At 36.3% G+C, this 16,113-nt stretch overlaps 2 protein-coding genes across 3 annotated transcripts in view; both read left to right on the forward strand.

Moving 5' to 3' along the window:
• LOC136847844 (homeobox protein abdominal-B-like) overlaps positions 1-16,113 on the forward strand; it is a 601,387-nt gene that overhangs the window by 239,533 nt on the left and 345,741 nt on the right. The gene's annotated exons all lie outside the window — the stretch shown is intronic.
• The window catches only part of LOC136847603 (uncharacterized), a 46,611-nt gene continuing 34,931 nt past the window's right edge, over positions 4,434-16,113 (forward strand). The window contains exon 1 of the mRNA XM_067119320.1: positions 4,434-4,639. Coding sequence (XP_066975421.1) covers positions 4,434-4,639 — 206 coding nt within the window. The remainder of the gene's footprint in view (positions 4,640-16,113) is intronic.

The following is a 16,113-nucleotide window of genomic DNA, read 5'->3' on the forward strand; positions in this document are numbered from 1 at the left end:
ATCTACCCTGAAATAACCTCTACAACTTGAAAAAAGTAAAAGATTATCGCATTTTGAGACACATGGGCACTATGCAAGATTCAAAGCGTCGCCCACGGCACTGTACCTACTCCCGTTCCGCCAACAACCCCGTCCCCCCCGCAACGGGGTAGTGCCATCAGTGCACCTCATGCGGTGCACTGTAGGCATTACTTAAGGTTCTTTGCAGCGTGTCTTCGGGCCCTGGCTGCAACCCTTTTCGTACCTTTTACTGCACCTCCTTTCATATTCTCTTTCTTCCATCTTACTGTCCTCAACCCTCTCCTAACAATTGATTCATAGGGCAACTGCAAGGTTTTCCTCCTTTTGCACCTTTCAGACCTTTTACTGTCAATTTCCGTTTCAGCGCTGAAGACCTCATAAAAAAGTGGTTGGCCTTTTGGCCTAAATTCTATATTCAATTCAATTCAATTCAACCCCAACAAGAGTAAAAAAAAAAAAAAATCTAATCCCGCTAAATGTAGTGCTTTCGTTTTGTATTACTATATCATGGACACGAGAATTCCATTTACCGGTATTTAATTATTACCACTTCAAGAAAAATTAGCATTTCTGCCGACACCTGACTTGATTTCCCCTTAGGATAAATGCGTAAAAACATGTTGGCTTGGAGATATCAGATGTGTCTGCAGTTCTGAAATGCGGTCTAGTGGGAATTGAAGTCTCAAATGTCAACATTCCACAGACGGGATGAGGACATGAAGCAGGTACTTGTTAGGATGAGATTAGTTACATTCTGTACTACAGATTAATCGACTTTGAGACAACGTTAGTCCTTTCTTCGCTTGTCGTTCTTAAGAACAAATGATCTCGTAAACGTAATTTTTTTGTTTTGTTTTGTAGGCATACTGAAATTTCGGTTGCTGTCTTCTTATTTATGGCTGTATCTTATTTTTCATACAAACATATGGGAATTCTCCATTCATAAGAAAGCAAATGCAAATGGAGACAGCCAGGTTTACAGGTGTGGCTTATAATAAATGATACACCGTCTGTACTTTACCTGACATTGATTCCTTTTTGCGACTTAGTGGTTGAAGAGAGTGTTTAAAAAGATTTTTATTTTCCCAAGATATATGTACATTTCCTGTATATTTTTATATAAAGTCTTCATAGAATATTCGTAACATTTTTTCATTTTCGTCAAAGGATGCTTGTTCAGATAATAACCTCTCTCTCTCTCTCTCTCTCTCTCTCTCTCTCTCTCTCTCTCTCTCTCTCTCTCTCTCTCTCTCTCTCTCTCTCTCTCCTCTCATTCTTCCCCTTCTGCACAGCCAGACATATCAACAGAATCACACATTGTCAAACAAATTGGTCCCACTCACCTTTAACCTACAATCCCCGAAAATGTCCCCCCCCCAAAAAAAAAAAAAACCTGATATAGGGGTTACTGAGACGAACCTAGATATAATGCACCAAATGCCCTGAATAATATGGAAATCAAAGGCAAGTCTTATCTGGAAAAGTATTGTATTGTTAGTTGCGTATCGGTACAGTCGTGAATCACAACCAGTGACAAGACGGAACTCTAAGCATCCGAAGATTTCGTTTGCAATGAGAGGCTGCCAGCATCTCTCTCTCTCTCTCTCTCTCTCTCTCTCTCTCTCTCTCTCTCTCTCTCAGTTTTTTTAATCTTCCTATGATAGACACGCATATTTTGTATGTATAATCCCCCCCCCCTCTCTCTCTCTCTCTCTCTCTCTCTGTTTTTTTTATCTTATGATAAACACACGACTTTTGCATGTATAATGTGTGTGTGTGTGTCTCTCTCTCTCTCTCTCAATTTTTTTATCTTATGATAAACACACGACTCTTGCATGTATAATCTCTCTCTCTCTCTCTCTCTCTCTCTCTCTCTCTCTCTCTCTCTCTCTCTCTCTCTCTCTCTCTCAATTTTTAAAAACTCTTCTTATGATAAACACACGACTTTTGCATGTATAATCTCTCTCTCTCTCTCTCTCTCTCTCTCTCTCTCTCTCTCTCTCTCTCTCTCTCTCTCTCTCTCTCTCTCTTCCACTTTTTTTCTTTTACCTTATATTGAGAGCCATTTTTCACTTCACTGCCAGTTCCATCACAAGATTTCCGCCTGCCTGTGCAATAATCTTGCAAGCGCAACACATGATTCTCATTTCGTCTTCCTAAATTCATTCTGCTCTCACACCGTTCAGCCAACTTTCACCTACCCTACTTTCTCTATGAAAACTTTCATACACCTACTTGGATTATATATATATTTCATCCGTAAATATTTACAAAAACTTCATTCACTGTTTATGTAAACAAGATAGCAGATTTCCTCCACCTCCATTCCCTTAGGAGCTTTGCAACGATTAGAGATTTAGAAGTCTCATATTAAGGAGGGCCAGTGCTAAGTTAATAGAATTGTATCCGCGACGTCTAATCGTTAACATACCGCTGCAAATGAGCCGCTAAACATTGCTCTTGAAATTGATAGGTCATTAAATAAAACCAGCTGCTGAAAACCCGAGGTCAGATATCTGCTTGACATTTCCACAGAGCAAGAAGCCAAAAGGTTAAACACGGTGACAAGCATTACAGTATTTAGATCCAAATTCGCCCGACCTGAAGAATGCCACAGTGGATAACTTTCTCTCTCTCTCTCTCTCTCTCTCTCTCTCTCTCTCTCTCTCTCTCTCTGTTACAATAGCTTCGTGGAATATTCTTTCTTGATGGTGAATTCGACCTTTTTTTATTTTTGTATTCTGCACAATCTCCCTGCTACAATAGTTTCGTGGAATATTCTTTCTTGATGGTGACTTCGACCTTTTTATTTTGTATTCTGCCAGTCTTTCTTGAGAGAGAGAGAGAGAGAGAGAGAGAGAGAGAGAGGAGAAGAGAGAAGAGAGAGAGAGAGATTCATCCACCGTGGCATTCTTTAGGTCGGAAGGACTTGGATTTAAATTCTCCAATGTTTGTCGCCGTGTTTAACCTTTTGACTTCTTGCTCAGTGGAAAATGTCAAGCAGATATTTGACCTCGAGTTGTCAGCGTCCGGTTTCATTTAATGACACATATCAATTTCACGAGCAATGTTTAGCTGCTCATTTGCAAGCGACGTGTTAACGATTAGACGCCAAGGCTACAACTCTATCAATTAAGCGCTGCTTGGCCTTAATATGAGACTCCGAAGTCTCTATTGTAGCAGAGCTTCTAAGGGAGTAAAGGTGAAGAAAATCTGCTTGTTTTGTTTAGTTGAAAAGTGAATGATGTGTGTTTAAATATTTATGGATGAAATATACATAAATATAATGCAGATAGGTATATAAAAGTTTTCATAGAGAAAGTAGGGTAGGTGAAAATTGTTTTAATGTTGGAAGAACATCATGTATTTAGGAAGAGGATGTGAGAACCATGTGTAGGTTATGAAAGTGATATTGCATATACTGGAAGAAATCGTAGGATGGAAATGGTAGAGAAGTGGGGGTGAAATTAACTTGTTTATTCAAGAAAAGCACATCTGATGAGGCATCCGTTTTCAGTAGGCTTTGGGAGTGGCAGTGAGGCCGTGGTGTTTAAAAAGGATGCATCTTTGATTTAGATATTTATAGGACAGATGCGAGAATGACTCTTCTCCACTGACTCAGTTTGCGGTAACTAAGTCAGTCAGGGTACACGCAATTTAATGCAAACAAACATGATGATGCATACATTCATACTTCATGTGCTGCGTGTGTATGAACTCGTTGTGTACATACTGAGTGCATCTGCACATTAGAATATAAGTCTTGACCAGTAATAAGTAATTATTTCATATGAAGTCTGACTGTAACCAGTATATTAGTTGACCTTAAATAACATTATTAGTATTTAAACAATTTGTTCTTGTACTGCACGTATGAAGTTCGTGGAAAGCCGCAATCGGCTAGTTGTGGAGCTTTATCGCTTTTGTCATATCATCATTTTTATTCTTCGGACACAGACGTTGAATAATTTCGACAATATTTTAGGATTTAGCTCTAAAATTTGCAGCACGTAACACCGTGATGGGGGAGCGATGGATTCCAAAATTCTACTCATGTTACTGCAACACTCCCAGTCCCTATTATAGAAGGAAACAGGTTTTGCATTGTAATCTAGAAAACCCTCTGCATGGACCAATTTTAACATTTCTGAGTATAACCATTTGGAATTCTGTGGTATCTGGGTTATATTTCGATCAGTCCAACAGTTTAATGATGAATATTTTAGCAACGTAAGTAACAAGCTAAACCAAGGCCTCAAAAATGTGGCGAATGTTAAGTGTGAAGTTACCAGAATTACTGTAGAACCTCGGCTTCAAAACTTCGTGTTTAAAATGGTTTTAACTAACGTATGCTTTTGTAATTTTTTCCCTAATCTAAAAACGAAGCAAAACTTTGACCATGTTTTATGCAAATGACCTTGGGCATTGCGACGCCTATCGCAGACTTCTCCCTACCTGCCTCCACCTCCCCCTCCACCTCCTCCCTCTCTCCCTCCCTCTCCTCCTCCTCCTCCTCCTCCTCCTCCTCCTCCTCCTCTCCTCCTCCTCTCCTCTCCTCCTCCTCCTCCTCCTCTCCCCCATCGTCCTTCTCCCTAGACTCTGACATGGTCACATTAATGTAAAATATTTGAATATATGTCTCAAGAACGTGTTAAAACGACGAATGGTGTGATTAAGGCTTTTAGCTTTTGCTTTATCACTGGCATTTAGGACTCATTGTTAACATTAGGTCACGCAATATCTGGGCTCTCTCTTTCTCTCTCTCCCCCCCCTCTCTCACCCCACCCCCGCCCCCGCCTTCGTTCCCCTACTTCCTTTGGTGTCCTCGACGCCAGTTTGCTTGACGGTTATTCTTCCCTTTTGGCAAATGAGTCTTGGTTCTAAAAGTAGTGTCATGTTTTTATCAAGCGGTTTTATATAGGTATTGGGTCATTTAGCAGACCTTTTAGCTGATAAGTAAGTCATCTTGTTATCTTTTGTCAGATTAAAAATCTAAATGGAGGTTATTTTCACTATTATTATAACTACCTAAATTTTGATCTTGAATGACTTTAGTTTCGGAGTAAAGCAGTACAGAAAAAAAATTAATAGTACATCTGCTGTTTTCCAGTGGATGGAAAAAACTGAATAAATTACTTCACATTTGGTTAGCGTACCTGGAGCTCTGCTCTAATACATCATTTATGCAGTAGATTTATTATTATGATTGTTGTTTTCCCCCCTCACAACCTTCGTGGGTTGGTATCTCTGAATCCGGATCCGGGCAGGAACCTGCCTCCCGAAGATCATAGGAATCCAACACTCGCCTGATTATCCTGACTTTGGGCAGCAGAACACATTTCTGGGGGTCCTCAGGAATTACTCCTAGGGCTTCCAGGATGGTTAGTGCTACTCACTTCAGCTTGCCATGTTGCACTTACTTCCATCTTTAGATTTTGTTACTTTTTTATTTTTTTCCTGCTTTTGTTCTCTACTCTTGTGTCCCACGGTATGGCTACATCTACCAGAGATAATTTTTGGGTTTCTTTATTATTATTATTATGAAGGGGGTTGGTCGTAAAGGGCACAGCCTTCAGGTTTCGTAGCGAGCCCTTATATATTGGGAGGAAATGAGTGGTATAACACAGAGAGAGAGAGAGAGAGAGAGAGAGAGAGAGAGAGAGAGAGAGAGAGAGAGAGAGGGCGAATATGAATAAACATTTTAGAGCGAGAATAAGAAGTTCCAGTACAATTATTATTATTATTATTATTATTATTATTATTATTATTATTATTATTATTATTACTCATAATATGAATAGGGTTCATATTATTCCATATGAACCCTATTCTTATTGAACAAGCGCACCGGGGCAAATGACCTGAAATTCAAGCTTCCAAAGAATATGGTGTTCATTTGAAGCAGTAACAGAAGGTAATAGGAAATACAGAAAAAGATCCATTAACAGAAAAGAATGAATAATTAAAAAAAAATAGTCGATAAATAGATAAAAATGTAAGTAAACAATAAAATACAAGGAGATTTGTTTTCGGGTAGTATTGCTTTGCATGTCGCTTGAACTTTTGAGGTTCCAATTGCAAAGCATCCTCGGGGAGACTGTTCCACAGTACTGAAAAAATGGTGTGGTTGTTAGTGACCTTAATTCATAGGGACTGGAAGAGTGCGTGCAGAATAAAAGTGGATCACCAACAACTGCTGTTGATGAACCATCTGTGTAGGTGCTTGAAATGGCTAATTTCGAGGAAGGATTTTGCACTGGTGGTTTATCCAGATAAACCATAAATGTTGCACTGTCTATTGTATTTGTTTTTTTTTCTAGAGCCGATTAGTTTTATATATATATATATATATATATATATATATATATATATATATATATATATATGTATGTATGTATGTAATGTATGTATGTATGTATGTATGTATGTGTATGTATGTATGTATGTATAACTGGATCACGAAAATATAGGGAACTGATGAATATATAAATAAAGATAAAATCCACGAAGGAAAGGGAAACACTGAGGCCTTTCGGCTGTCTGTCGTCCTTTACTTAGCATTAAGTAAGGCGAAAGACAGTCGAAAGGCCTCACTCCACTGTTTCCTTTCATTGAACTATCTTTTATTATACACCACACACACATATATGTATGTATTGTGTGTGTGTAATATATATTACTACATATATATATATATATATATATATATATATATATATATATATATATATATATATATATATATATATATACTCGTTACGTAACCACAGAAAAGATATATGTATTTATATATATATATATATATATATATATCTATATATATATATATATATATATATATATATATATATATGTATATATATATATAATATATCAGCCGCTGAATGTTTTCAATCCTTGACTGCCTCTTAGTTTTTAATTATTTAAACTTACCATCCTGAAAATTTTTTTTTTTCACATATTGAAATGAGATAGAAAACGTCCGTAGACTTACATATTACTGGCGCGTTATTTATTCGTTCATGTACTTATTGAAAGGTTTTTCTTCGTTTTCCTGCTTAGTTTCAGTTACTTTCTACCTTTCCTATTTTTGTTATTTACTTACGTGTTAATTGATCTCCTCGTTTTCACTTCCTGCCGTCGTATGCTCTTTATTTACATATTTTATTTGTCATGTTTATTTCATAAATTTCATGTTTTTTTGTTTTTAGAGGCTTTTATTCACTTACATTTTTCAGTTGTTTGTAGAGTTAGTACATTGTTTATGCTAATTTTTGGAATGAGTGAGAAGATCTCCGCATAAAGATCTGAGCATCTTTTCTTTGATATACGTATATATACAGGTATATATATATATATATATATATATATATATATATATATATATATATATATATATATATATATATATTAATAAAAAATATATGTTCTGTATCAGTATTTTAAGTGTTCATATGTAATTTGGATATATATGTACAATATAAAAAAAGCAAACAATGCCCAAATCCTCATGCAGAGATGTTTTTCTTCATTTGAAAAAAGTATAAACATAAATATAACAATGTAGTAAATCTGAAAACGCTGGGGCAATTTGCACTAAGTTGAGAGTTAATCTAAAACGCCTTCTATTTCCAGACGTTTGACTCTGGCAATGGGCTAAAGCAATACCTAAGCAATATCTTCGATAACGTTATTGTCATTGGCCTGACACTGTTGTATGTAATTTTAATGACCCCTCTTCAACTTAGTCACACTCTCACAACCATTCTATCAACTCCTGGCATCATTCCGTTCTTCAACCGCTGAATTATTCAACAGTTAATTGTATTAGCTTCTTTGAAAGCAATGTTGAGCTTCCCCGTAGAAGGACTTCATTTCCTGCTCTTTCTAAACGTTTTTCCTTAGGTTGACCGAGGACTTCCTTTGGTATTAATCAGTGGTTGGTCAAATGTGACGTACCTGGAAAGTATTACACTTCTGAAAAAACCGTGATTTACTTTATCGAAGGGGCATAATTTCTTGGAAAAGTAAGTCCGGTGTCCTGGTGCCTCTCAGAGAAGATTTTATTCACGCCTTTTAGAATTTCGTTACCGATTGTATTTAAAGGATTAATTACCAGTTGAAAGATATTCCCTCGACTCAAAGTATGGCATTCAGTACGTAAAAACTGTCTCTACGTCAAGATCGCAAGACATCTCAGAAGACTCATTCACGTCTTTTCAAAGGGCTTCAAGGAAATATGGCTTACACGTTGTATGAGTTAGGATGATGCAACTGACATCATAAAAAGTATTCTATTAGTAAAGGATTATGATTGACTTCCACTTGCTTTACTTTTCATAACAAACACTCCCTATCTTTGTGAATATACCATTTACCTTCTGAAGAAACATGTCATTTCCTACGCCAGACAAGACCCCATCGGATCTCAACGCCAGTAAAAGAGTATTTTTCATCTTTTTAAGGAAAGTATCTTCTTTTAACTGTCTGGGGGAAATGTGCCACTTACCTCTCCGAGGACAGTTGCTTGTGCCTTTTATAAAATTTGTGCTTTTACCTGCAAAAAGCATCGTTTACTTTTTTTTTTTTTTTTTGACGAAGTCCTTTACTTTTCGAAAGAGAAGGTCAGTCATTTCATGGAGAAGACTCTTCTGGGAAAAAATATACCTTTTATACGTTGTTGAAGGTTTCATATTTCTTGGAAGGATGTTATTTATCACATAAAGAATATCATTATAGCTTTCGTTTTAAGATAAGAGGTTATATATGGTCACATAAGTCTTCAGAAAATGTTGGACAATAAGAGTAAACTGTTTTGTATCAAGAAGCAATAGATATATTGCGTGCCAGAGCTTTCGCAAAAGGATGAGAGGCTCAAATAAAAGTGTAGGACGATAGAAAGAGCCACACTAAGGTCCGTCATATAATATATGGGATTAGTATTAATATTATTGTTACCTTGAGTTTCACAGCCCAGTCTAATTGATTTAAAAAGAATCGTATGTTTTTCAGTATTTATTGTGTTGAAAAAAGCTCATATTCTCGTTTTTTTATAATACCTCAGTAATATCTATCCTGTTGCCATAGTCACAGGTCATTGAAGATGGCATCCAGACTTATATATTACGAGAGGCATGCATTCAATTTTCAGCCCCCCCCCCCAAAAAAAAAAAAAATAAATAAATACAAAGTTTTCTTACTATGTTTTTGACTTCCTGGAATAAGTCAGCTGAGGGAGTAACTCTGGATGGGCTGCGTAAAATGAGAGAAAAGGAGACAAAGGCTAAAAAAAAGAAATTCTCGTTACATGAACGTATGGTGGACTTAGTGTTTAAACAGAGTTCGAGAGAGATTTAGAAACAAAATAATCTAGGGAGTTAGAGATCTCCTAAGGCTCAAGGTTGAAGAAATAAAGGACTGTTACTGAATAATCCTCTTTCTCTGTGACATTCTTACAGAATTTTGATATAAGTCAGAAGGATCGATTAGATATGTAGCAAAGATATGTACCGAAAATTTTGCTTTCCCATATTAGTAACTGTAATAGTATTACTAGTAATAGTAGTAGTTCTAGCGGTTATAGAAAGATATTTATTGACCGTATTATTAAAAGGATATTTTCAGGTATCTTGAAATCCCGTAATCAGCCTCCAGGATGAACAAGAGTCAGGTTCTCATAAAAACAAACCATCCATTGATGCAGTATGGAAATGTATATAAAACTCAGTCACGAAAACCCAAGTCATCATTCCAGGGGCAAAAATGACAGAAGAAGACGACATAGGAATTTGAAATTCGCCTTTAAAAAAAGAAGGCAAGACCGAGAGAAAAAAAAAGGATAGAGGTTGAATTCCACCGTACGCGAACCGCGGCAGATCCCGGAGACAACCCGGGTGCCGGGAAATGGGGGTGGGGGGAGGGGAGGGGGCTTGGATACCCTACCGGCACTGATTTATAAACTCGTAAAAGGAGATTGTCGACCGCCGGGGTGTGTATTATGTAACTCCGTAAAATACATACATTTAGGGATCCAACCACAGACTTCGGGTTTCGCCCGACTGGCAATTTACAGCGGTAATGATGGCCTTCTTTCGGATGCGTCTTCCTATCGTGATAGAGTTTTGTTTTCTGTCGGTATTGACGGGTTCGCTTTTCTCTCGCTCAGTTATTTTTCAGGTGTTTAGATGCGTCCGGACTGCGTAAGCTGGGTATAGATCGTAGATTTTGTTTTCATATGTCATTTTAGGTTATGGTTACATTTAAATTCGCTTTTTTATTTTTTTATTTATCCCAACTCTTCTCTCATCCAATATCTTTCCAGTCCTCTGTCTACGTAGATCAGATCACGTTCCAGTAAAAGTTATTCCATGTCATGATTAATATAATACTTTAGCCCTTGACAGATATTTTTCTCAGCTTTTGCATCCACTCAGTTCAACTTACAATCAAATAAAATTAATTCCAGATTCCTTATTTCTTACTATTTCACCAAAGGGGAGCACAATGCCTACAGCTGAGTTTTTATTGTGAAATTTTATAGCATATGACTAGGTCAAGGTCCTTTGGATTTATCTTCCATACTGATTCTAACACTATCATAATACTGAAAAATCTCGCTCTCTTATTGCTAATTATCCGAAAAATTCTAATCGAAAGATGTAAAGATAAAATAGAGTTTGGAAACATAGGCTACAAAATGTATTCTTTTTTGTAAAAACCGTCTGAAATATGTCTTAAGTGAAACGATCTGATATTCTCTCCATTATTTCATGGGAATGATTCTTATTTCGGTATGTGAGTTATGAAGTATCACTTGAACCTTTGCAAACTGAAAGTACTTTTTATAACATAACCCCAAATGTGTATGTTCCTTTTCTTAAATGATTCCATCTCTCTTGCTCTGTCTCTAGTTTTCTCATAATAGTAGCCTTGCTGCACACATAGTTTTATGTCCATCTCTGTTGGGCTTGCTTATCGGTTTGGTAAACTCTTGCGTGAATCTTAAGTGTTTTTTTTTATATTATCCTTACAATAATTTCACTTTTGTAACCCTGCAGTTTCTGTGATTCACGACATACCTCATAAATCTCGTCTTCCTTTTATCTACGAACTTCCTTAACCAACACCTTGTACTTCTACCTATTCCTCATTCTTCATCCGCCTGTTTCTGCCTCCCTTCCTCCCTCCTCCTCCCCCTCCTCCTCTTCCTCCTCCTCACACCAGACTAGCAGGTCACCCCATAACCCCGGTACTCTATTCATGGACACGGCCTAAGGTACTTATTTTACAGCAATAAATACACGTTAAAAGATGGCTCAGTTCTTGCAGCGCCCCGGGTTCGCAATTTACTGATGACACATTGCAATTAGCCAGCGCTTCCATGCAAATTATTGATTAAACTATTTCCCCTTCCCCCGTAGAGATTTTTGCTAAGATCATTTCTCCTGTATAATTTTCTGATAAGGCTCTCTTTCTCTCATTCTCTCTTTCTCTCAGTCTCTCTTTCTCTCCTCTTGAAGTGGAATTAAGATGAGGAGCCAGATTATGTTGCAAGGCGGTTGAATTCGTCTGTGCATTATATCTTGATCTCTTGTGAAAAAGGAAAAGAAAACGTGATCTTCAACATGCAACCTTATGACCTCTTTATAACGAACACCTGAGACCCCCCTCGCACCCCCTCCCCCCCTGCCCAACCCCGTTTGTAGGAAACCTTTGCACCCGAGCCCATTGATGTGACATTTAGGGTGCCATTTATATTTCTAATAAGGCTCATTTTGAGGTAGAAAATAAGCGTAATCAGGAAAATTACCTTCGCAGCGAAGCCACCATCAGGAGGTAATACATGCAAGGCCGCTGAGCCAATCAGCTGGCAGCGGGGCCGGACTGGTGGGCGGTCTTTAGCCCAAGTAATAACTTAATTCACGTTTGGCTATTTTACTGCATGTCCGTTTGCCCGGACATGTACTCCCTCCTGCCGGGTTTCGAGAGGGTTTTTCTTCCCAGCTCTCCCTCTCCCCCTCCCTCTCTCTCTCTGTCTCTCCCTCTCTCTCTTTCTCTCTCTCTCTGTGTCTCTCCCCGTCGCCGCCTCTGCCGCCCAATTCCCTGGTCATCCCTTCCTGTCTCCGGCTGTCTCTTCAGTAGTAGCAGCGGCCCAACCTGATTGTTGTTATATCGAGACGTGGCGTATATATGCGTGTGTTTGTGTGTGTTTGTGCGTGCATGCGTTGGTGCGATTTCGCTCGGGTTACGTCTATTCTCAGTGGATTCCTGTGGAGTATTATTATCATCGTCATCATATCAACTGGATACTGAAGGGTTTATCCTCTCTCTCTTTCTCTCTCTCTCTCTCTCTCTCTCTTGCTTCCTCTTGCTCGCTCGCTTGCTTCGCTTGCTAGCTCGTTCCTGTCTACCTCTCGAGGGCCACCTCCGTAATGGCGGGTGTCATGTTTGCTCTCAGGTAAGGATGACCCGTGTTTCCATTTTTCGTGTGTGTGTGTGTATATATATATATATATATATATATATATATATATATATATATATATATATATATATATATATATATATATATATATATATATATATATATATATTAGGCTAACTACATACACATACTGACATAATATATGTATATATATATATATATATCACTACAGGTATTGAATCTAATTGGTAATTCTACCTTCTGGGGTTAGATTCGAACCCACGCACGATAGATTAGGGTTATATGAAAGGAAAATTTATTGCTTAATCTGTGTGTATGTTACAATATATATATATATATATATATATATATATATATATATATATATATATATATATATATATATATATATATATATATGTGTGTGTGTGTGTGTGTGTATTTACGTCTAGAATTAATATTTACTAAGGGCTATTATCTAGACATGATTTACAGAAAAAAGTAATATCCGTGTATGTATGTTAATGATTTGAACCTGTATCTTGGGTAATTACCCTTTAAATAGTTGATTATTCAAACCTGAACATATTTTACGTTCTGATACTAAAAGTCAATAATGTATAGCAACTATGATGATGACCTACATGTATGGCCTCCATTACTTTTGGTTTTTAGGGCACGGTATGTTTACAAAATGTTAAAATGCATATACTAATAATGCTACATAATTACTCACAAACGTATGTGTATATATATACGTATATATACATATATATATGTATATATATATACAGTACATACATATATATATGTATATATATACAGTACATACATATATATATGTATATATATACAGTACATACATATATATATATATATATATATATATATATATATATATATATATATATATATATATATATATATAATACCTGTTGCATTCCTCTATGAATATGCAATTACTAATAGTTTTTGCTAAAATGTCCAAGTGGGCGGGACATGAACCTTTTGTTTTTAGAATATAACGAAATGGCAATGTCGTGAGCCGTATACTTAAATGATTGCATTAATAACCATAATTAGCCTTACGAAAATGTTGAAGATAATATACAGTAGATATATATATATATTTATGTATATATATAATAAATATATATACATTTATGCATACACACACACATATATATGTGTGTGTGTGTGTATAACTCAAATTACTATGATAACAGTTGTAAATATGTAGCACATTTGCACACAAATATGTAAAATCTATAGTTAAATCGATGTTTCTTATTTTATATAGTTTTTTGCTACTTTTTGGCACGCATTGTATTTATAAGCTCCCCAAGTAAAAATTTTGTTAACCTGAGCTTAGGAAATCTTTATTTAACGAGGACATGCATCTTTACCCATTCAGAAAAACTGTGGATAAGCTTGTTAAGAAGTCTTAAGTAAGCAAAGTCAAATGTTAAAACTTTGAAATTAAAATTTCAATGTTATAGGAAAACTGTAGACTAATGTACAGTCCACCTCTCTCTCTCTCTCTCTCTCTCTCTCTCTCTCTCTCTCTCTCTCTCTCTCTCTCTCTCTCTCTCTCTTAACAATGTATAGACTAATATATAATCCACTCTCTCTCTCTCTCTCTCTCTCTCTCTCTCTCTCTCTCTCTCTCTCTCTCTCTCTCTCTCTCTCTCTCTCTCTCTTTTAGCAATGTATAGACTAATAAATAATCCACTTTCTCTCTCTCTCTCTCTTTTAGCAATGTATAGACTAATATATAATCCTCTCTCTCTCTCTCTCTCTCTCTCAGCAATTCGTAGACTAATACATAATCCATTGCTCTCTCTCTCTTTCTCGGTTTGCTTTCATAGACTAATATATAATCTCTCTCTCTCTCTCTCTCTCTCTCTCTCTCTCTCTCTCTCTCTCTCTCTCTCTCTCTCTCTCTCTCTTTTAGCAGTCCGCGAAAACCTCTTTATGAGGCGAACAGAAACGCAAATGATCAACTAATATCCATACTTGAATGTGTAACTAGGTAGCTCATTAGTGGCGAAAGCAATGTCGCTTGCATGGAAGACGACAGCAAAAAAAAAAAAAAAGTTAAAAAGAATGTGAAAGCAGAAACTTAGAACCTCGACGTAATTATGTTTGAGAGCGAGCAAGACTTACTGAAGATGTCTGTTTGGATCCACGGGTTATTTTTAAGAGATTGCTTGCAAAACTTTTTGCCACACTTACTGGATTTCAGTTCATATATTTTTATACACATACACACATAATTATATAATATATATGTATGTATGTATATGCACGTGTTTGGTGTTTATATATACATATACATACATACACACACATTATATATTATATATTATATATGTATATGCACATGTTTGGTGTGTATATATACATATACATGCATGCTCACACACACTCACGCACACACTTATGTATATATATGTATATAAAATATATATATATATATAAAAAATATATATATATATGTATATATATATATATATATATATATATATATATATATATATATATATATATATATATATATATATATATATTGCATGCATAAATTCATACAAAAATTTATACTAGAAAATAAAGAAAAGATGATGCTGAGTAAGCAGAATAATGACCTGACCAGATGAAGACATTACACAGGTAAGGGACCTGAATAGTAATGACTGATTTCGAGGTATTACTAATGAGAAATGCTAAAGTGAACAGAATATTTTGTTTTTTTTTTGAAACGTACGTCTCAGTCTCCACAGAGACAGCTTTTAATACCTCGGGCTGGCCGTAGAACCACCCACCCACTCACTACCCCTAGAGATACCTGCTGTTAAATATGGGCGGTTCATTAACCTCCATAATCTCCCCTTCAGAACCAGTGGATTTCTACCTTCCGAAGTGTGACGCTTCGTTGCGTATCGGCAGTTCTCTTACTTTCCTGCTTTGTCATAATTCTTTTTTTTTTTTTTTTAAGTCTATTCACAGTTAGTCTCGGTCCTTCATCCTTACGTTCCTGTCACATTACTCGGATTTCAACCACAGTATTCTAAAAGCTACAGTAAAAGAGGTTTAAGGTATGATATGATATTCAAGACTTCACAGTTTCTTATAAGCTGTTGTCAGTTGTCTGTGCTAACACGTATTTTTCAACCACAAAACAATGAAAGCTACAATGAGCGCATTATGATATAAACAAGATATCCAAGATATCGCAGTGTCTTATAATCCATTATCAGTTGCCTGCTGATTTTTTTTCTAAAATGCTGGCTCTTGATTTCTCGAGTTAACTTCTTTGTAATTCCCGCAGCAGAATACATCAAAAACTGCTATATCAGTTTGTACTGTTGAAATCTCTGCATTCTTATTTTCCTAAGCAATGAATATGTATTTCTTCCGTTTGGTAAAGCTCTTTATGAACTTCAAAGTATCTTTGAAATTCAAAATTCCATCATGTTTTGTTTGAAATCTGTTGTTTTTATTCCTGCTTACTGCCTATGCTTGCAAATTTTTTGCGTATGTATGCGTGAAGGAAATATAAAGAATAATGGTAAATTTAAACATCTAATCCTTCGGTTGCTTTAGTTTTCGCTTTGTAAGTAGATGGGGAGACCAAAAGCACTGTTGGAAGAAAGATGGGGGCGGTTGCC

This window comes from Macrobrachium rosenbergii, chromosome 17 (genome assembly GCF_040412425.1).
Source record: "Macrobrachium rosenbergii isolate ZJJX-2024 chromosome 17, ASM4041242v1, whole genome shotgun sequence".
Taxonomy (NCBI): Eukaryota; Metazoa; Arthropoda; class Malacostraca; order Decapoda; family Palaemonidae; genus Macrobrachium; species Macrobrachium rosenbergii.